At 49.4% G+C, this 19,745-nt stretch overlaps 9 protein-coding genes across 9 annotated transcripts; 5 read left to right on the top strand and 4 right to left on the bottom strand.

Moving 5' to 3' along the window:
* Nucleotides 1-505: 505 nt before the first annotated feature.
* On the top strand, nucleotides 506-2,535 carry N7533_003929 (uncharacterized protein; the record flags this gene model as incomplete). Its single annotated transcript, XM_057100579.1, has 3 exons — nucleotides 506-878; nucleotides 962-1,097; nucleotides 1,158-2,535. The coding sequence occupies 3 exons, from the start codon at nucleotides 506-508 to the stop codon at nucleotides 2,533-2,535; spliced, it is 1,887 nt and encodes a 628-aa protein (XP_056960209.1).
* Nucleotides 2,536-4,552: 2,017 nt separating this feature from the next.
* Nucleotides 4,553-6,224, top strand: N7533_003928 (DUF1996 domain-containing protein; the record flags this gene model as incomplete). Its single annotated transcript, XM_057100578.1, has 3 exons — nucleotides 4,553-4,724; nucleotides 4,777-4,933; nucleotides 5,000-6,224. The coding sequence occupies 3 exons, from the start codon at nucleotides 4,553-4,555 to the stop codon at nucleotides 6,222-6,224; spliced, it is 1,554 nt and encodes a 517-aa protein (XP_056960208.1).
* A 1,217-nt stretch (nucleotides 6,225-7,441) lies between these two features.
* N7533_003927 (uncharacterized protein) lies at nucleotides 7,442-8,241 on the top strand (the record flags this gene model as incomplete). The annotated part of the gene is made up of 2 exons (XM_057100577.1): nucleotides 7,442-7,868; nucleotides 7,979-8,241. 2 exons carry the CDS (start codon nucleotides 7,442-7,444, stop codon nucleotides 8,239-8,241), a joined length of 690 nt encoding a protein of 229 aa, XP_056960207.1.
* A 110-nt stretch (nucleotides 8,242-8,351) lies between these two features.
* On the bottom strand, nucleotides 8,352-9,477 carry N7533_003926 (Oxoglutarate/iron-dependent dioxygenase; the record flags this gene model as incomplete). The annotated part of the gene is made up of 2 exons (XM_057100576.1): nucleotides 8,352-8,947; nucleotides 9,198-9,477. 2 exons carry the CDS (start codon nucleotides 9,475-9,477, stop codon nucleotides 8,352-8,354), a joined length of 876 nt encoding a protein of 291 aa, XP_056960206.1.
* Nucleotides 9,478-9,932: 455 nt separating this feature from the next.
* On the bottom strand, nucleotides 9,933-10,842 carry N7533_003925 (SDR family oxidoreductase; the record flags this gene model as incomplete). The annotated part of the gene is made up of 3 exons (XM_057100575.1): nucleotides 9,933-10,403; nucleotides 10,469-10,716; nucleotides 10,794-10,842. The coding sequence occupies 3 exons, from the start codon at nucleotides 10,840-10,842 to the stop codon at nucleotides 9,933-9,935; spliced, it is 768 nt and encodes a 255-aa protein (XP_056960205.1).
* Nucleotides 10,843-11,686: 844 nt separating this feature from the next.
* N7533_003924 (uncharacterized protein) lies at nucleotides 11,687-12,667 on the bottom strand (the record flags this gene model as incomplete). Its single annotated transcript, XM_057100574.1, has 1 exon — nucleotides 11,687-12,667. One exon carries the CDS (start codon nucleotides 12,665-12,667, stop codon nucleotides 11,687-11,689), a length of 981 nt encoding a protein of 326 aa, XP_056960204.1.
* A 179-nt stretch (nucleotides 12,668-12,846) lies between these two features.
* N7533_003923 (uncharacterized protein) lies at nucleotides 12,847-13,737 on the bottom strand (the record flags this gene model as incomplete). Its single annotated transcript, XM_057100573.1, has 1 exon — nucleotides 12,847-13,737. One exon carries the CDS (start codon nucleotides 13,735-13,737, stop codon nucleotides 12,847-12,849), a length of 891 nt encoding a protein of 296 aa, XP_056960203.1.
* An 865-nt stretch (nucleotides 13,738-14,602) lies between these two features.
* N7533_003922 (Zn(II)2Cys6 transcription factor) lies at nucleotides 14,603-16,427 on the top strand (the record flags this gene model as incomplete). The annotated part of the gene is made up of 2 exons (XM_057100572.1): nucleotides 14,603-15,433; nucleotides 15,507-16,427. 2 exons carry the CDS (start codon nucleotides 14,603-14,605, stop codon nucleotides 16,425-16,427), a joined length of 1,752 nt encoding a protein of 583 aa, XP_056960202.1.
* A 788-nt stretch (nucleotides 16,428-17,215) lies between these two features.
* On the top strand, nucleotides 17,216-19,271 carry N7533_003921 (putative amino acid permease; the record flags this gene model as incomplete). Its single annotated transcript, XM_057100571.1, has 7 exons — nucleotides 17,216-17,317; nucleotides 17,376-17,396; nucleotides 17,463-17,511; nucleotides 17,584-18,350; nucleotides 18,433-18,555; nucleotides 18,612-19,014; nucleotides 19,084-19,271. 7 exons carry the CDS (start codon nucleotides 17,216-17,218, stop codon nucleotides 19,269-19,271), a joined length of 1,653 nt encoding a protein of 550 aa, XP_056960201.1.
* Between the last annotated feature and the right edge of the window lie 474 nt (nucleotides 19,272-19,745).

The raw sequence follows: 19,745 nt of genomic DNA, 5'->3' as shown, positions 1-19,745 counted from the left end.
CCGATATAACGACGATCCATGCATTTCCTCTTCTTGCCCTCCAGCGCACCACGCCTTTCTACCACGTCATGATCGATACGATACGATACCCTATCTATCTGGCTTGATCCCATCACTTTGTCTGACTTCTTGTCGGCGGTTTCTACAAGGGCAGTCCTTCGGGATCAGTCCACATCTCCATTTATGCGCATTGTTCTCATACGTTGGTTCTTGGGGCCTTGTAGATCTACCGTGACCTTTTATACTCCGTAGCTGGATATAACTTGAGGATTTGGATTACAGGCGAAAAAGAATATCATGTAATGATGGCCTAATCTACACAATCAATTTCGATCGTTTCTGATTCACTTTTAAACAATTTCTGTACTCTTAAATGATATTTATGTCCTACATTGTAAAGTCCAGAGTTCCAGTGGAGCGATGCCAAGCCCCACCGCCCTCACCTCTCGGAAACCTGCCCTTCCTCCATCTCCGACCAATCTCAAGGACGCGCCCACAGCCCCCAATGCCGTCCAGACTGCGCAGTGCGCTCCCAAGGAGCCTGTCGCGTCCCTTGGAACCAGGTGGTGCCTACTACTGCCCTTCTTGCCCGCCCTGCCGACGAACGCTAGCAACGCAGACCCGTATAAACACTAACGGTGACAAATTCGACCGAGCGCGTGGCCGTCGCCAGTTGAAATCCTCATCCGCGACACATTTGCGCCCATTCACTACATCGCCCGCTATAAATCCCGGCAAGACCGTTCCGCCCCGGTTCAAGGAACTGTACGATGCCCTAAGTGGAGTCAAGGATGCGGCCATCGAGCAGGTCAGCATCAGTCGATTGCAGCTTGCCCTGCGGGGATTGGAGTCGGAGGCGCCGTTGATTAGAATTTCTGGTGAGTTCTAGGTCATCGATAATCTGGATAGGCCATGTAATATCCTCTCTTGGAGTGGATCACTGATCCCTCATCACATCTAGTACTCGGACTTGACAATGCCGACTATGCGCGCAAGCTGGTTCGCCTCTTGCTGGCCGATCCACTGGGACCACAAGAGGACTGGGAAAACATATTGGAAGGACACGAATCCGATCCTACGCGAGGTGTTTTGATTCGGTATGACTTCTAAATCACTGCTTGATATAAACACAAGCTAATCCTTGATGCGACCTACAGATACGGCGAAGTCTCGGAGACCATTCCCAGTGACCTCCTGCCAACAATTACGGTTCGATCGCCCCTACTGAAGAAGGCCAATATGGAAATCCTCGTCAGCTCCCTTGGCTCTGATTCGGGTTCCTGCGGCACCACCCTTTCCGCCGACACCTTCCTTGTTCCAAATGTCACAATCCAAACATCCCATTCGGGCAGACAGAATGTTGTACGCTACCCCGTCCACCGGAGCATTGTGTGTGCAGAGGGAGTTGATGGACTCCTGGCGTTCAGCACGCTCATGGGCCGCTCAAACCTCAAGAACGAAGTGGAATCAATTCGAGGCACGATTGAGCTCTCGATATCGGAGCAAAAAAGCAGTAGCGGCAGACTCTCTTTTGTGAATATTGCACAGGCCTCGATGGCCCTGGATAAGATTCGCGAGACCGTGAAAAATGCTGGAGAGTATGAGCGGGGGTGGACGGGCAGTGGTGTACAGCCTGTTATTGATTGGTTGTCAGCTTCTTCTCAGAGTTCTGGGCAAGATACGTTGAATCCAGCATTAGTTCCGCTCATTGAATCTCTCCTCAACTCAGCCGACGAGGGGTACAATGCTCAAACTGCCAAGGCGGTCTATGACCAGACTATTGGCGTCACCCCGGAGGAAGTACGATCCGAGCTCGAGGCTGGCATCACAGACTGGGCAGAGAAAGCCCACTCAGAACTCCGCAGCTCTCTCGAGGCAGGCTTCGCTAGCCCGCGATGGCGCGACCTGGCTTGGTGGAAGCTATTCTGGCGCGTTGACGACGTGGGTATGATCACATCCGAGATTCTGGAGAATCGATTCCTTCGCCGCGCGGAGCAGAATGTCATTTGGACGTCTGGCAAATACCAGCAGGCTGGCCTGTTGGACGAACCTTCTCCGTCTACCGCATCTACTGAATCTACCTCGGACGACACTGCCCCTGCCAAGTCCACTCCACCCCCTTGGCCAACCCAGATCACTGATACCCGTGCCAAACTACTCAAAACCACTGTCCCCTCTCTCCAAGCCCTTGCCCAGAGCCTGGTGCTCTTTAGCATCTCCACTACCACCCTCACAACCGCCCTCTCTGCCCTCACATACGTCTCTATTCCCACCGCCTCGGTATACGAGACATGCACACTAGGTGCAGTAGGTTTGATATATTCTCTACGCCGCCAGCAAAAGAAGTGGGATGTGTCTCGTGGTTTCTGGGAAGACGAGGTTCGTGAGGAAGGTCGGAACTCCTTGCTCGATACAGAGGCCTCTTTGCGGAAGATTGTCCGCGAGGGTGGCAAGCAGACTGAAGATATCACTGACCACCGCACACGAGACGCTATAACGCGTGCTCGCAAAGCTCTGGAGGATGTCAAGGCTTGATACATGTGGCATTTAGCCCTGTGCACTGTATATGTACTATGATTTTAGAATAGATGTTGACTGGATGTACAATCTACTCTTTTATGTAACGGCGACTCATAGTGGCAAGTTTATACCTACTAGGGATATACTTGCGGCTCACTGACATCCACCAATTCTTATTCTCACTCTACTACCTACGTATCCCAAGCTAAATTTATCATGGGAAAGAAGCCGACAAGCTTTCCACTCCACCGGCTATTGTTTCAATATTATTGAGGATGATCTGTTCGAGTCGGAACCCACCAACCGCCCCCGCAAGCCCCGATAGTGCCCAGGTACGGCCCCCCCCCTCAGTCAGATTTGATCCCGCAATCTCAAACCATGGCCGTGTGAGATCTTGCGAGTTGTATTGAGACTGCCCAGGTGACAAGAAGCCCTGGAGTGTCCTACCGTCAGTAGGTTGAAGTTGAACTTTCAGCCCCGATGTCGATCATCTTTGACCGGGGATATATTGAGGTTCGATCTACAGAATGCCAGTGCCAATCGACTCCCAACAAATGACATGCCCACTGCCAGTGGCAGGCAATTAGATAATTTACCGGCACTAGCATATTAAGTCTATCGAGCATCTCATTACCGACTCGGCCCCAAATTCGAGCAGGACAAACCCCCAAGACCCCGTTTAATATGACGAGTCGTTTCATGATGCGCCTTCGCAGCCAATCCAACGGCACAGCGTGGGGCAACCCGAGACGGTGGAGGTCAGGCTGATGGAGACCACTGGTCAGGAACAAGTTCGTTTCTAACGTTCTGACTCGAAGAATAGCAAACGGTGGGCAATGCCAGGAGTTTGAGACTTCTAACTATGGAGTTAGTCCCCTGAAAGATTGACCAAAGGGACCCCCTTTTCTGCCCTGCGCAGTGCCCGTCTATCCACCCATCGCAGTCGCTCCAGTGGATCGTCGCCGGGGTGGGCTACTCATTTTGATTCTAATTCCGAATGAATCCAATCGTCGTCAGTATGGGTTGGAGTGCTAAGGCCCTGCGGAGGGGCAGAGGGGCCCAATATCTGGGTCCTGAAGGGATTGGCCGAGTCATTTAATCTCCCCCAAGATAAAGCGACCGACCAAGGGGCTGGCGGAGTCGCTTAGTGCCTTGTCAAGGTCTGAAGTACTTGATACCCTTGGTCTGCCGGTGCGTGGGCAGTTTTCTTTACTGTTTGGTCTCTTGTGCTTTCTCCTTCGCTTTCCTGGCTCCTACGTTCCCTTTTTAGCCCTATCTCAGGGCGTCTTTGTCGCTCGTTGACCCCTACGGCTTTTTCCACCCTCTTTTTTTTGAACTATTCAATTCTTCTACATCTCCCTTGAAAAAGGCAGTGTATTATTCATCAACTTCAGTCAAGGTGGGTCTGATCTGTTTAATTTCTTCCGGAGGCTGTATGGTTGGGAGAGAACATTGCATCTAACCAGGCCTGATGTATAGGAAACCACCTCCGATTTGGAACCTCGGCTGTCGATTGTATTTATTTATTTACGTCACAGAGAGCGCGTTTAGAAATTGAACGGTAAGCTGCATGCTTCCATACTCTATTCCGTGATTCTATTGTTTTTGATGGGCCATTCTCCTCAAGGGTGGCTACCCCGAAGCAAGGGATCATTCTTGCCTCCCCTAAGGGAGCATCCCTATTGATCTCCCGTTTTCTCGAATGGGATCATTTCAATGACGCATGATAAAACGCGCGGAATCCCGTTGGGCGACGTCGCGAGCTGTTGCCAAAGGGCTTGCCATTTCACCCAAATCCACACGCGGCTTTCCTTTGCCATCGACTAACATGATACATGATATCTAGCGACAACTTCTCCGACTTCGTATACAACTCGATTCTTGCCGTTTGTAACGCGCTTTCTCGCGTCTAGCCGATTGACTCGGTACTCCTGGCGAGTTATTCTTTTGCCATTCTTTGAAGAAGGCGCCACTCCTTTTCTCAAAAATCCATTTTCGAGCCCGTCGACGCGGCTCAACCCACTATCGCGATATGCAGGACCTTTATCGCATGGCCGTTCTACTGGCCTCTTTGGCTGCTTTCCCCGTTACTGATGCCTTCTGGCGTCTTCCCTGCCGTGGGCGAACTGGCGTCGCTCGGCTAGACCCCATTGTTGACCCTGGCGAAGTCTCGTCCCATGTTCACGTTGTCCATGGAGGTGGAAGTAAGTTAACTGCCACAAGTCTCTCTGCCTATAATGCTGATCCAATATAAAGACTTTGGCATGTCGGCCAACTATGAGACTCTTCTCGAATCTGACTGCACGTCCTGTGGTGTTGAGCAGGATAAGTCCGCCTACTGGACTCCTGCTCTCTATTTCATGCATACGGATGGTACTGCTGAAATGGTTGACCAAGTTGGAGGAATGCTTGCGTATGTCATTGATATATTATTTTGCTCGGGCTTATGGATATCATACTAACTTGGCGCAATATGCAGCTATTACTTCAACGACAAGGCTCCCGGCAAGAAGATCAACGCGTTCCCGGCAGGATTCCGCATGCTCGCAGGAGACCCTTTCCAGCGTAACTTCACTTGGCCTGTTCCTGATCCCCCGAAGTCCAACTGGGCCGGCGCCCAGATTTCCCAGAAGGCTCTTGAACAGAAAGCCCTTGGATTTAACTGCCTGAATTACGCCGCTACGGCCGAAGGAACACTTGATCGCCATTACATGCCAAACAAAACCTATCTCGATGAACACTGTACCGATGGTATTCGTTTGGAACTTATGTTCCCCCAGTGCTGGAATGGCAAGGACTTGGATTCGGACGACCACAAGTCTCACGTCGCTTATCCTTCTCTCGTTATGGAAGGTGATTGCCCCACGGGATACGAGACGCGTCTCGTCGGACTCATGTATGAGACTATTTGGAACACTTATGCCTTCAAGGACGTGGATGGATACTTTGCCCTTGCCAATGCTGACCCCACTGGCTACGGCTACCACGGAGATTTCATGAATGGCTGGGAGTCGGGTGTGCTGCAAAGCGCGATCAACACCTGCAAAAACGAGGATGGAAACGTTGACGAGTGCGCTGTCTTTGACATCCAGTCCCAAGACACGCAACAGAAGTGCTTCTTCGACATGCCTGCGGCGCTGAAGAGCGAAAAGACCCAGAAATGCCCTAGTGGGCTTCCCGGCGATATGGCCATTCAATGGGGCCCGGCATACGCCACGATGGATATGGGGTCGTCCGAAACAACGACCACCGCAATTCCAGCTATCCCTTCATTGACTATTCCGTCTCTTTCTCTCTCGCTCGGTGTCTCGGTGGATTCTGGTAACATGCTCGGCAATGTGGCCGCCATGGCTACCGCCGAAGCGGCCACAACGACGTCTACTTCCACCACATCGACGTCGACACCAACACCCACCCCTACCACTTCCATCTCAACCGAGCCATTCACCGAGGAGATTGTCTACCTTGAGCGTAAGATTGAAGTCCTGATCGACACGAAGGGTGTGCCCTACACCACCATCACTGGAACCCCGACCACTGTCTCTACTGCCATGACGACCCTCACCTCGACATCTACCGTTGTCTCGTTTGTCGAGAGAGACACTGTTTCAGAAGAGCAGCAACCTGAAGAGCAAGAGATCTCTGGTCACGCACGACGACACCTGCACAACCACGGTCGCATGCACAGAAAACATGGATTCTAAAGTATGAATATAAAATCTGAGGAGCATTTCACGTTGAACGTGCCATCTGCTGCTATATTTTCGGAACCCAAGACACAGTTACAGTTCCATCGGAGTCATCTAGATTTTTGATTGCTACGAAACTGATCTGGGCCGTTTTATTCATGTACATGTTTCTCTTCCTTCGATTTCTGGTGACCAAAATACTCTTCTTGTTCAAATTTTGGATTTGTTCTGGCCATAAGCAAAGACAACCATGGATTCTTGTCATTACCTGACACAGTCAGTACCATAACATTTGTGTGCCATCGCCATTTCCAACCCATCCCTACCTCTTTTATTATCCGACACTCTAGCCTGCATGGCGAAATTGAAGGAAGTTAAACAGTAGATACGTTTGAGAAGCCAATATCGCACCCTAAAGATAGGCAATATTACTTAATCAAAAGTATGATAGCTAGCTGATGTTGCTGAACCTCTAAGTTTGTCTCATATGCGAGTATTGTGTTCTGTATACTTGTCGTGTCACCTCGACGCGGGTTTGACAACACACGGAAGTTGGCTTGGTATGCAGTGAAATGAGCAGATTGCAAGGACCTCCAGCTCATATACGCCAATTAATATAATCAGAAATTTCTGTCTAGGCATAAATCTCTTGGCTTCGTAATCTCGCTAAGAGCTATCCCCCGCTAGAGGCTTCGGGTTAGTTGCACGAGGAGCTGCATGGCTAACAACGGTCTTGATGCCTACTCAATGAATACATCAAGGCTTCTTATGCACTCAGATGGGGTCTTACTAGCAGGGGTTATCGCGGCACAATTGGGCCTGCTAGAAAACGTTCTGTTGTGTCCAAGACATCATGATCTGGTCCTTCCATTTACGCCACAGAATGCTACTTTTACTGCAGATATTTTATCTTACCCTTTTAGAAAAATTGGTTACATTCATCATCTTCCAACCGACACAGTGGGATGCTTTTGGGGTAGCTCCGTGGTTCTATTTCGATCCGTTGATGCTTTACTACAGCCAGAAATTTTTGTCCCGGCATAGTTCTGCGGTGAGGTGATTTTAGTTGTCTGTTTATTTTTGTAGTATAATTAAATTCGGGATAGACATAAAAGACCCTAGAATCTCATCTGGAATTGCATTCTAGTCACTTCCATAGTACTGCACTCCATAATATCTCAATTGACTCTCTCCTCAATCGTTTTACTTAAACACCACTATTCTCAGACATAATGTGCAAGCTAACTCTCTATATACTCTCCTGGGCCACTTTATCCGTGACTATAAATGCATTCCCTCGCGAGACCACCAGGGATGGGTTGCCATTGGTGCCGGCAACAACAACCCCTGCAGCATCAATGGTGACTGAAGCCCCTTATCATGATCTCCGCTGCTCGGATGGCTCAACGGTTCTGCACACAACAGACTGCACAATGGGAACCCCTGTGGTCTATTGTTTTCAGCCACCGCCTCCAATCACATGTAATCGCGGTTACTTCCCTTCTGTTTGGCACCCAGAGCACTGTTTGGAGGAATCGACCTGTTTCCCTACCGACGCAGACTGGATCACAACAGAGTGCCATAATGGCGCATTTCCATTTTCAACCTCCACCTTGTATGAAGGGACACTTGCCGATGGGCATTGGACAGCAATAAGTGGTAAGAGAGTCATTCTTTATTTTGAAAAGGCAGTGCAGAATAGCGATTCTGCTCCACGGACGTTTTGTCGGGTTAATTCTCGAGGGCTAGTTGCTAACATCCTTGATTAGTCGTCTCTTGCGCCTGCGCCACAGATCAATGGTACAGCATGACCAAGCTTGATGGTCGCTCCAATTATGAGACTTTCTGCATGCCTCATCGATCCTGCCCTCCTGGAATGACAACTTCTGTCCGTACCAATGAGTACTGTGCTACGGCGGCAGCCGGTGCTTGCGCAGACGCCCAATATAAGACCGATTATTGTGAATGTGCGAATCCTATGCAAACTCCTGTGTACGACGATAAGTTTAAGGGGGCAATTGGGTGCGAGTAGTAGCAGTGCTTTCAGAATTGACTTTAAACACAGTGGAATCGTGCTCGTGAAAAGTGTTTTATTTGCTGCGTTTAGCCACTCTTAATGTTTAATCAATGACACATTTCTCTTCAGCTATCGTCTTCGGTATACTTTTCAAACACGTCGCCGTAAAATCTCTGGCCGACATTGCGGTGGCTGCGGATTTTAGTTCTTAGCTGAGACTCGCCCCATGTATCGTATTTGCCTCGGAGGAAAGCCGAGTCGATGTTTGCTCCAATATCCGTTTCTGCAGATGATAGTTCAGCGGAAAGGTAGCCTTTCAACATGTCCAGAGCTTCTGATTTTGTGAGATTGCCTCGAACGCCCTGGAAAAAAGGTACACTGAACCTCTCGAGTGGCTCAGAGAGGACTCTATGAGTTGTTGCTTTGCAAACGCCATGAGTAACCACTTCAAAAGCTTGCCCGATATTCACAACGAAGGTATCTTGAATGACTGGAATGTCAATCCAGTCGCCATTTTTGTTGAGAGCCTGCAAGCCTTGGACATTTGGAGGGGATGCCTGTAGTAGAAATGTCCACCAGCCGGATGAATCTTTGTGAGGACCGACGCCTTGACCGATGGAATCGGTAGAAGGATCAGAGGGCGGGTAGTGCACAAGCTTGAGGCGATGTTGATCTGATAACAATGAAAATAGCAGGTCGGGTGGGATACCGAGAGCCTCGGCTACCAGGTGTAAAAATCTCTCGCTCAGCTTTGTGAGTTCTTTGATGAAGTTTTCGACTTTCAATCGGATATCCGGTTCGCCTCGTGGCCACTACATCGTTTTCAATAATCAGATCATTGTTTAAAATCCTCATATAACGAGCATACATACCTGATTGGGGCCTTTCAACCTTTCATACCGAGGTTTGTCCTCAGACCATGTATATGGGAGCTCAGTTGCGAATTCAAACTGCTCACGCTGATCTTGTACTCCGGCGGTTGTTTCTGAGCCGATTCGGCTGTAGCCCAAGAAATGGGGGGGAGTTGTATAGAGCTACCTTCTCCTTGTGCTCCAGGTCCAGATTGAAAAGCCGAGGAAGGACTTCTTTCAGATCGGATACGACATTTTGTGGAACCTCGTGATTTGAGACATACAAGAACCCCACTTCGATGAGGGCCTGGTGGAGCTGCTGCAGGAGTCCCGAACGAGTCGCGGGTGAGTTGGCGAGGGAGAGGTCAATAATTGGAATGGACTGGAAGTTGGACGACATTTTTTGCTGCAGCAAGTTGGTGGCTTTGCAGAATAACCCCAAGATTTGAAGGCGATACTGCAACGTTCCAGGCTGGATGGTGCAATTTGGCAGGTTGGGTAGGCCCACACTGGTACCAGCCAGTGCGGGGCATTACTAACTATTAGAGAGGGGACAGAAAATAGTATTCACACGTCAGAAAACAGACAGTAAAGGTAGTGCCTAGAATAAGATGCTTCTACACTCAAGCATGACTTGAAAGCTAGACTCGGAGATTGTTCCTGGACCTCAAAGGAAATCTTTAGAGCTATCAGGGTATCCTAAGTTCGAGTCGGCGTAGATTTCACCCAGCATACTAGCTGCATACAGTAAAATTGGATCAAGTAGGAACCGCCGCACAGTGTTGTAAATGCATATTGATACTGCATAGGCGCTAATTCAAGTGATTCTTTCAGGTAGTTACCTAGGTATTACTTTCAAATGCATTTTCCGCCGTCAATCACCATCTCTGTACCATTAATGAAGCTGCCTTCGTCACTGGCAAGGTAGAGACACATGTTGGCTATATCATCGGCTTCGGTCAAACGACCCAGAGGCACATTGCCGAGGAACTTGGCGCGGTTTTCGGGTGTATCTTCCATCCCGGTGAACATGGAGAACAGGCCGGTGCCAGATAGTAAAGGAGCCACACTGTTCACGCGGATGTTTTGAGGACCGTACTCCGCGGCAAGGCCTTTGGTAGCATTTGTAACCGCACCCTTGGAGGCATTGTACCAGACGAGACCAGGGCGTGGGCGAGCCGCACCAGTGGAGGAGATGTTGATGATCGAGCCACCATGGCCCTGTTCGATAAGGCGTGGGATGACGATCGTACCAGCCAAGTAAATACTCTTGACGTTGACATTGAACACACGTTCCCACTCATCCTCGGTGACCTCAGTGGTGGGCTGTGCCAAAGTTAGCTTTCTACATCGCCAATCCTTTCGGAGTTAATGGAGTGGGGGCTTCCAACTTTGTTGCGATAGGTAGTTCCAGCATTGTTGACCAGGATATCCAGCTTGCCAAACTTAGAGAAGGCCAGGTCTGTCACTTGTCTCCACTCCTCTGCTTGTGTAACATCCACGCGTAGGAAGACCAGATTGGCGGGGTTTTGGGCAGCCACCTTCTCGCCTCCCTCTGCGTTGATATCGGCGACAATGACCTTGGCCCCCTCTTCGCCAAATCGACGAGCAATCGCAGCACCGAAACCGGATCCTCCTCCTATAAGCAGAAGCAAATGTTTTAGCATACTGGCGGTCATAGAAGAGAGATTCAGTGAAATATCAGCATGGGCTTACCGGTGACGATGGCGACTTTGCCCTGCAATCTTGAACCTTGGGAAGACATATCAATGATGAATTGTGAGAGAAAACAAATAATTCAATTGAAATCATAATCTCCGACCAATCCAATAGCTTTTAAAGGGTCTCCGAGCTGGGAAGAGGGGGAGTCAGCGATCGGCATGAATTCCGTGGTTTCCCCGCAGCTACCGCCACGCCCTCCAGGAACTCGTCCGATAAAGCCGTTATGCTCCAATAAAGTTCGTAATTACTTGAGAAGAACTCAATTCAGAGGATCCGTTTCAGAATCCAGTCTTCTTCTAATCCTCAATACCGAAGAAGTATTTCCTACTAGTACTGAAAGCTGTAGTACACCTCAGAGCTCATATGAAAAAAAGACTCTCCACCCGATCGCCATCAGAAGAGACTATATGTAAGGTTTCAATTGAAAGATGTTTTGTGATAGTTCCCTATGCGCATCTGGGCAGTTATATTCCTTCAGTAGTATAAAATGAACACACAACGATGCTCTACCGATTTAACCAATCAACTACGCAGGCGTCGCATAGCATCGCCTATATGACCTTATGCGGACTATTATCCGCAGCCTTTGCGTAATGGCTCGCTGATCTACGTCTTGTAAGGCGTAATAAATAATTTGATTTATTCTATTCCGATTGTGATGCAAGCTTCTTCGGGTATTACCAGGACACATTGCATTGAAAATGATACATCTCATATACATCCCACTCAGACTCCTGCTAAACTAAACCCTTTTCTTTCACCTTCTCTAACACTGAATGACACAAGCCTGGCACCAGAATCCCATTGAAAGACGGGTAGAACAGGTTTAGAATTCATAGAAGAGTCATGCTTCTTACAACCCTTTTCATAAGCTTGGCGTGAAGCCGTCAACTTTTACTTCCCAGCCGGAAGGGAAATGTGGACCCTCGTCTCCATCCCAGCCACCAGCCATCATGGCAGCAGCGAGTAACAAGCCCCCCAGTATTGGGCATATATGGCGTTGGAACTCGACTTCCTCCCTCGGGATACCCTGCATCGTCAAATGCAAACAAAGGATCCAAGAGGTAAGCTATGGCTTGCTCCACGTCACCCAAACGTAGACTGTTCATCGCCAGCATACTAAAGTCCCAACCATAAGAGTCATCTAGATCCCAATTATCCTTGATGAGCTCAGCTGTACGTTTCATAATAGTCAAGTTAAACAATGCGGTGTCCGAGGGAGGCGGAAGAAGACCATAGATACCGGCCATGGCGGGGTGATCCTGCAATGTTGTACTTCCATTTTTCCACATATCAGGGATTCCTTCGTAGACGGCATATGCATCATCGATAATAGGGAGCGGGGCAAGATTATCCCTCACTGTAGACCATTTTTGCGGAGCTACGAGACCTTGACGCTCTTTCCACTTACATGCGATCTCCAGACCAAACCGCCAGTAAGCTAGCTCGAATGTCGGATTGAGCGTCGCATTGGGGTTGGTATTCTCGCTGACAGGGTACATGGGAGGTCCCAAATCGTATACCTTCGTCGTCTCATTCCACCAAGCGTACGATGCCATAAAGTTCGCAGAGGCGCTAATGACTTCATCCCAATCTTCGAGTGTCTTCTTATGAGGAGACTCCCGGTAGAAATATTCTGCAAAATGCATCACATGCGGTTGCTGCCAGATAAGAAGAGCATTGATTTCGCCAGGGGCACTGCGGCCCGTATCATCTGTCATTTTCCCCCAGCGGGCACCATCATATCCTTGTGCAGAGGCTCGTTCAATGCTAGATTGCAGAAACCGTTGGTAGGTGCTAGGGGCACTTCGCGAAAGCAAATCTAGGTGCCCCCATCGTGAGAATTGCAGGGAATGCCACAGAAACATTTCAAGCTGGAGGATTTAAGTAAATGGCCAGGGTTTATCCCTAAAGGGATGATCGGACGTGACTCACATGGAATTTTCCATACCATCCATTGTTGACGAGTCCTATCAAAAGGTTATTCACGCTCAAAATCTATAATAGGCCAAGCAGATGTAGTCTTTACCAGATTCTGTATTCCAGGTTAGTATGTGTTTTTGAAAATATAATAGATCAGACGAGCAAAAAAAAAAAGGAGGCTCATTTCAACCGTCAACTTACCCTGCGGGGGGTAATAAGACGCCTCGTTGACAGCCACCAGGTATTGTGAAAGAATGATGCGTCTCTGTAGCTCTCTAGCACTCGCATTTTTTGTGCCGGAGAGATCTATAAATGCCCCGGATGTCCAATAATCTGCCCACCATTTCTTCGATGCATCAACGATAGTCTGATATTGTGGTAGACTTTTGCGTGTATTATCAGTAAGTGAGAAGTCGGCAACGAAGCGCAGGGTGTTGGATCCGCTATGCCGAAGAACAAACTTGTTTGACCCATTCAAGGGTGCTGAGAAGGACCCTGCAGTGTTCCAAGTGACTTTTACCCAGTTTGAATTACTGTCGATTGTATGCTTGAATGAGGCAGTATGCTGAGCTGGGTCCATGGTCACCTCATGATTCGTGGTGTCATTCCACACGCCGACGTAAGGAGCGTCAAACTTGTTAGTATCGGAGTATGGAAAGTCTAAGAAGACTCCTAATTTCCCAGAAGATGTAAGATCTGATTTGATCTCTATTCCAGTAACAGCTTGGTCGGGATGACACCAGACTTGAACCGACACATCAGATTCATTGTAGCGGAACTTTGACATGATGGTACCCTCCCACAAATCGAGGTATTGAGATTTGTGGGTAATGTTCTCCTCTGTGACATGGTCATCGAAAAAGGAAAGACCGATATTCGCCATGTTCAATCTCTGAGGATTTTGAATTAACCAGTTCGAAATATTAGGCTCTGTTGGATTGGGCATGTCATAGTTCACAAGCCGACCATATGACCACCAATCCACCCCAGTGAAGTCTGTTATTGTGGATAACATGATGAGTAGTATCCATTCAATCCACAAAGGTAGTTTAACATACCCGAAGGAGAGGTCTGGCCTGCGACTGTCGGCAAGCTAAAATTATGCCAGGCCCATGAACTTTGAATGGCGAAAGGTGAAAATGTTTGCAGTCCCGTGATATCCGAACCAAAGGCGAAATTTCCATTGCCAACTTGTAAGGGTGTTGTGGAAGAACTGGTATTGCGATGAGGGTTGAATGAGCGAATGATCTCCCGCCGCTTAGATGCGTCTATGGCTGAGACTCCAATCGCGCAAAGAAGAATGAGAGCACATGTTTGAGGGAGAAGCATGGCGAAGGCATATGTGGTAGAGCTATAGGGTCTACGCAAATTCAAATTGAAATCGTTTCTGGTGGGCACTCGCAGTATAAAGGCCGTGATCAACTGATGAGTTTGACTGGTGGGAATGAAGCAATTCCGGTTCTCCGCATCTCGCCCACTTTATGCCCAAATTGGCGATGATCTGAGTCCCATGCTCTCCCTGGCTTTGGGAAGGGGAGGTCTGAGGCCTAAGGCCTGAGGCCCGGGGATAGCTGGCATTCAGCCTGAATGTCTCCTTAATAACTCCGTACCAAAGGTTCAAAGGAAAGAATCCCCACTTTACCATCAAAAGAAAGTGTACGGAGTAAAGTGGAGGATCAACATACTGTGGGCTCCTTAAGTGGTGATTGTGGATAACCGCGACAGGCGATCTTCAAATTGCGGCGCGCGCTAAACGGCAGACTTCTTCGCAGCCTCGCCCTCAACTCTCTAGTTGTTCATTTTTTCTCTCCATGACCATGACCATGTCCGATCCTCTTACCCTCTCGACTTAATGTCGATCCAGTTTCCCCCGATTTCCCATGGAGATGCGCGGCACTCCATTGATGACCAAGTCGGACTCCCTCGAGACGCCCGAGTCATCGTCTGCCCCACCTCGAAAACGCGTTCGCCGCTGGCACCATCGTGGCTTCACAGGTTGCTCGACCTGCCGTCGTCGTCATGTCCGCTGCGATGAGGCTTCTCCCGTGTGCAACAACTGCGTGCGACTGGCACTCGAGTGTGACGGCACTCAGGGCCGGATGACCTTCAAAGTGTACGGTCCGTCGAAGCAAGAATCAGATTCACAACCGGCACCGCCCAAGCCAACAAGGAAAAGGAGGGAAACAGCGAGTCCGGAAACCTCCAGTGAATCGTCCGCGGGGAGTCTTATGGTTAGGAGACAGAAGAAAAAGGACCTGATAGGATGCGAGCAACTGGTTGCATCGCCAACGACCGTCCCTCCAGCACAGTTTCAATTCCAATTCCAATTCTGTTTCCAAGAGCCTACATCGCCCAACAACCTTATGGCCTCGTCGCTTAATTTTACTAGTGACCGATATTTCACCCACTTCATCGACCAAGTCTCGACCCTCCTCCTGATCTACGACAATTCAATGAATACCAATCCTTATCGGAGTAATTTCCCTGATCTCGCACGCTCGTCTCCATCCATGGCCGGGGCCATGCAGGCCCTTGGCGCATTGCATCTCGCAAATACCTCCGTTGGGTCTCCTCAAAATAAGCACTTCCAGCATGCCATGAGGAAATACGGAGAAGTGGTCAAGATGTTTCGCGATCGATATGCACAATCGGGTGGTGAACAACTAGGAATGGCGGACTTTGCGACATGTCTGTTGCTATGTCTTTTTGAGGTGAGCCAAAGAAATCGAAAATAATGTACGAAGTTAGTAGCATTTCCGCTAACCCGTCTTCACTTGTCTCCAGATGATGGACTCGCAGCAACAGAACTGGAAGGTCCACCTCAAGGGCGCGCATGCTATCTACAATCTCATCTTTTATCCACATGGCACTGATTCCGCCCGCGAGAAGAAACGCCTTGTGGAGACAAACCATCCGTTGCGATCGTTCCTGGTCTCACTATTATCATATCTGGATGTGGCAGGTGCATGTGCGACACCCGGTGGCACAGTCGTGAAAGGAAACTATTGGAAGACCTTAGGCGGCGGATGGGAATATAATCTTGGAATCCCGAGTTTGTCTACCGGATCGATGCCGGACAATCCGCGATTGATAGAGCTTCGGTCCGCTTGGTCCGGGATGATGGAGGTACAGGCGGCTATCAGCTCGTTTGCGCGGGATAAACCGTGGATGTCACCCGATCAACAGGACATGGTATACAAAGATATTTTCCAGCAATTGGTGGTCTGGCGAGCAAGTACACCGATTAGTCTCCAGGTCCTGGGAGATATGGAATTGGACGACGAAGAACTCAGTCGTTTCCCTTACCCCGACATGTTGGAATATGTCGGGTGCATTGAAGCCTACGAAAAGGCGACCTTTGTGCATTTGCACCAAATCGGTGGAGCCGATAGACCAGGGTGGATCTCCGACCGAACATATTTAAACATGCTTGTGACGCGTATCCTAACTCTCATCCGCAAGTTGTCGAAGGATGTGGGTCAATTGGCTGTTCTATGGCCGCTCTTCATTGCAGGTCAGGAGACGCGACGCGACGACGAACAGCAGTATATTCGACAGACCATGATTGAACTCGGACGCTTCGGCTTTCGGAATGTGGATAAGGCGCTGGAACTTCTTGAGAAGTTGTGGTTCAAACGCCGGGCTTTCCCAGAGGGGTGGACAGAAAGGCTGGACGAGATCCAGTCGAACATTCTCCTGCCTTAACTTGACTTGACTTGACGCCTCTACGTTTACTATGCCTTCACCTGAATCACATGATATTTCGCCAGACTACTGCATCTCTGGCATACATTGCATCTCATGATCAACGAACATGCGGTCAGCTCTCGATATTACTGTATAGCATGGGATTTCCATGTCCGCATCTATTGAAAATATACCCATACTACTACATTCTACCACTGCTCGATACATATACACAATTTTACTATATATTTGCCATAGTATTCTATAAGAACTACTCCGTACTCCCAACCCGAGAACGAGGCGGGGCCAAGTGGAAAAGTGGAGTTGGGTTGTCCGTGGTGAATTCCCACGGACCAGACCCCTCCGGCGTAAATCGGAATGAAAATAACCTGATCTTGTGGTGATTGTGCGTGCCTTGGAATCCTTGTAAATCTCACTCTTATTTCATTTTATGATATAGTATATTTTTTTTCAAGTTTCTCCCGAGCTTTAACCCTGTCGACTCCCAACCCTCGCTAACTGCGCTCCCCTCGGAAATCGGAAAGAAAAGATGGAACCATCTCCTAAATAAGCTCTTCTCTCCTGGCCAGGCTGAAGCTAAGGACTAGCGCAGTGGACCACGGGCACCTCCAACTTCCCTGGTGGGGTGCTTTTAGTTCGGGGCCAAAGTTTATTGGGGAAATTTTTCGTCGCTTCAACTTTTTCCTTGAAGGACTTCAGCACCGTCTGCTTTGATTTGATTTGGTGTGATCCGGTCTAGTCTGGTCGCAAATAATCGAGTCGTCTTTTCTTTTCTTTCTTTAGAGATGGCGCACGAACACGAGGATCTCGTCGTCGGTCGCGATGACGCCGTTGCTGGTGAGGGTGATCGCAGCGAGACCGCGTCGCAGGATGATGCGGCGCTGTTGGTGAGTTCATAATCGGTGCAGCATGGGCCCGCTACAGGTGGCTAACTTAATGTGATAGCGGACAATGGGATACAAACCGGTATGATACATTGCCTGATGGTATCAAAGTATAATGGTTGAGAAGCGGCAAATCTGATTCTCATAGGTGCTGCACCGGACATACACATTGTTTGAGAATTTCGCTACAACATTTGGTGTGTAGACCCTGGATACTCTGGATTTGACGAGTTTTCTCGAAGAAACTGTGCCCTGACAATCGCATATAGCGGCGCTGTACTTCGTCGGCGGAGTGCGCGTGACCTACAGCACTGGTATCGCCGCTGGTGGAAACTTGGCCTACTGGACTAGTTACCTCGTCACCATGGTTTTCACCTTCATTACCGCCGCCGTCATTGCTGAGGTGTGCTCTGCATCCCCATCGGCTGGTTCCATTTACCTCTGGGCCGCTGAAGCCGGTGGCCCCCGATTTGGAAGATTGATGGGCTTCATCGTGGCCTGGTGGAGTACCACAGCCTGGACGACCTTCTGCGCCAGTAACACTCAATCCGCCGTCAACTATATGCTCGCAGAACTTACTGTCTTCGACGTGGATTTCCCCAAGGACACTGACGATGTCAAATTCCGTGCTGTCCAGTGGATTTGCACTGAGGTCCTGCTGGCCCTGGCTGCTTTGCTAAATTTCATGCCGCCTCGCTACTTCAAGGTTGTCTTCTGGCTTTCGGCCGGTGTCGTCATGCTCGACTTTTTTCTCAACCTCATTTGGCTCCCTATCGGTACCGCTCAAACTTGGGGCTTCCGTACCACTCACGAGGCGTTTATGACAACCTACAACGGCACCGGTGCTCCCGATGGCTGGAACTGGTGTCTGTCCTACCTGGCCACTGCCGGTATTCTGATCGGATTCGATGCCTCAGGTCATGTTGCCGAAGAGACCAAGAATGCCTCGATCACTGCTGCCCGCGGTATCTTTTGGAGTACTGTCGCCAGTGGATTCGGTGGTCTTGCAACGATCATCTTGTTCCTGTTCTGTGCGGTATGTTACGACTCCGCTGGATCGAATTTCCTCTTGTCTATCTTTTTAAAGCCTTTTGCTTATTTCATATCTTCACATTTAGCCTGATGCCGATACGCTGTTTAGCTTCGGCTCTCCTCAGCCATTCGTCCCACTTTACGACGTCGTTCTTGGCAGGGGTGGTCATATCCCTATGAACATCGTCTGCATCGTCGCCCTATGGCTTGTGAGAATCACCATCAGTTTTCCTATTTTGCTCCTCCTCTGACCCTTGTCTTATAGAACACTGCAATTGCCATCATCGCCGCGTCTCGCCTAGTCTTCGCCGTTGCCCGTGATGGTGTGCTCCCCTTCTCCGGCTGGGTCTCCAAAGTGCACAACGGTCAACCCCGGAACGCTGTTATCGTCGTCTGGGGTGTTGCCGCGCTCATCACCTGCACCATCCTCCCATCGAACGTGGCTTTCACTTCTCTCGTCTCGGCGGCTGGTGTTCCGAGTGCAGCTGCCTACGGCCTCATCTGTCTCGGCCGACTATTTTGCACCCCGGAACGCTTCCCCAAACCCGCGTGGAGTCTTGGTCGATGGAGTAAGCCGTTCCAGGTCATCGGTGTGCTCTGGAATGGATGGGTTGTGGCTATTCTGTTCTCTCCCTATGCCTGGCCGGTAACTGGCGAGAACTTAAACTGTAAGATTATCTTCCCCACCCCATCTTCTTTTGTTTCTTGTGGGGGTTCCAACTGACTCGTTTCGTTAGATGCACCCATCATTATGGTTGGCGTCACCATCTTCGCTCTGATCTCTTACTTTGTCATGCCTGAGAGTGCCTGGCTTCCTAGCGACCGCATCACGCATTTCATTGACACCAAGGGCGCGGTTGAAACGGTGGAGGAAATCTCACCTCCTTCTCACATCCAGGGTCAGACTAGTGAGGACCAACGATGAAGGAGATGTCCTGAGAGATCTGAGATTCAAAAATAAAGGAGACCGGGAGAGGAAAAGAGGGTCGAGATGGTCCTGTGCTCTATTTCTTTTCCAATAAGAAAAGCTACCATCATGCTAACCATATGGCTGTAATTAGATAGATGTTCTTGCTAGTTTATTGAGGATGTAACTTGAACTAATGTAACACATAGACAGAAGCACTTCCCTTCCCCTCAAAAGACATTAGTTCCGGAGCCGGCACTTGTTATCCCAGCATTGACCACCGTCTCGTCTCGGCGCGGACCAAGCTGATGCAATGCGACGTGCGGGGAAGATGAGCATCGCCTTACATCGCATAGCATCGGCATGGAAGTACTTGAAGATCGGGTATTTTCTATGCTTCAAAATCGGCCCATATTATTCTTTCGATATTCATCGGCATGAATCTCCCCTCTGATATTGTCGGCCCGCCGGGATAGAGGATGGCTGGCGATG

Source organism: Penicillium manginii (genome assembly GCF_028828005.1).
Source record: "Penicillium manginii strain IBT 31320 chromosome Unknown utg000004l:1.0-7231830.0:1.0-7236170.0, whole genome shotgun sequence".
Classification (NCBI taxonomy): Eukaryota; Fungi; Ascomycota; class Eurotiomycetes; order Eurotiales; family Aspergillaceae; genus Penicillium; species Penicillium manginii.
The sequence above is the reverse complement of the archived record's forward strand: the minus strand, read 5'-3'. Positions and strand labels throughout refer to the sequence as shown.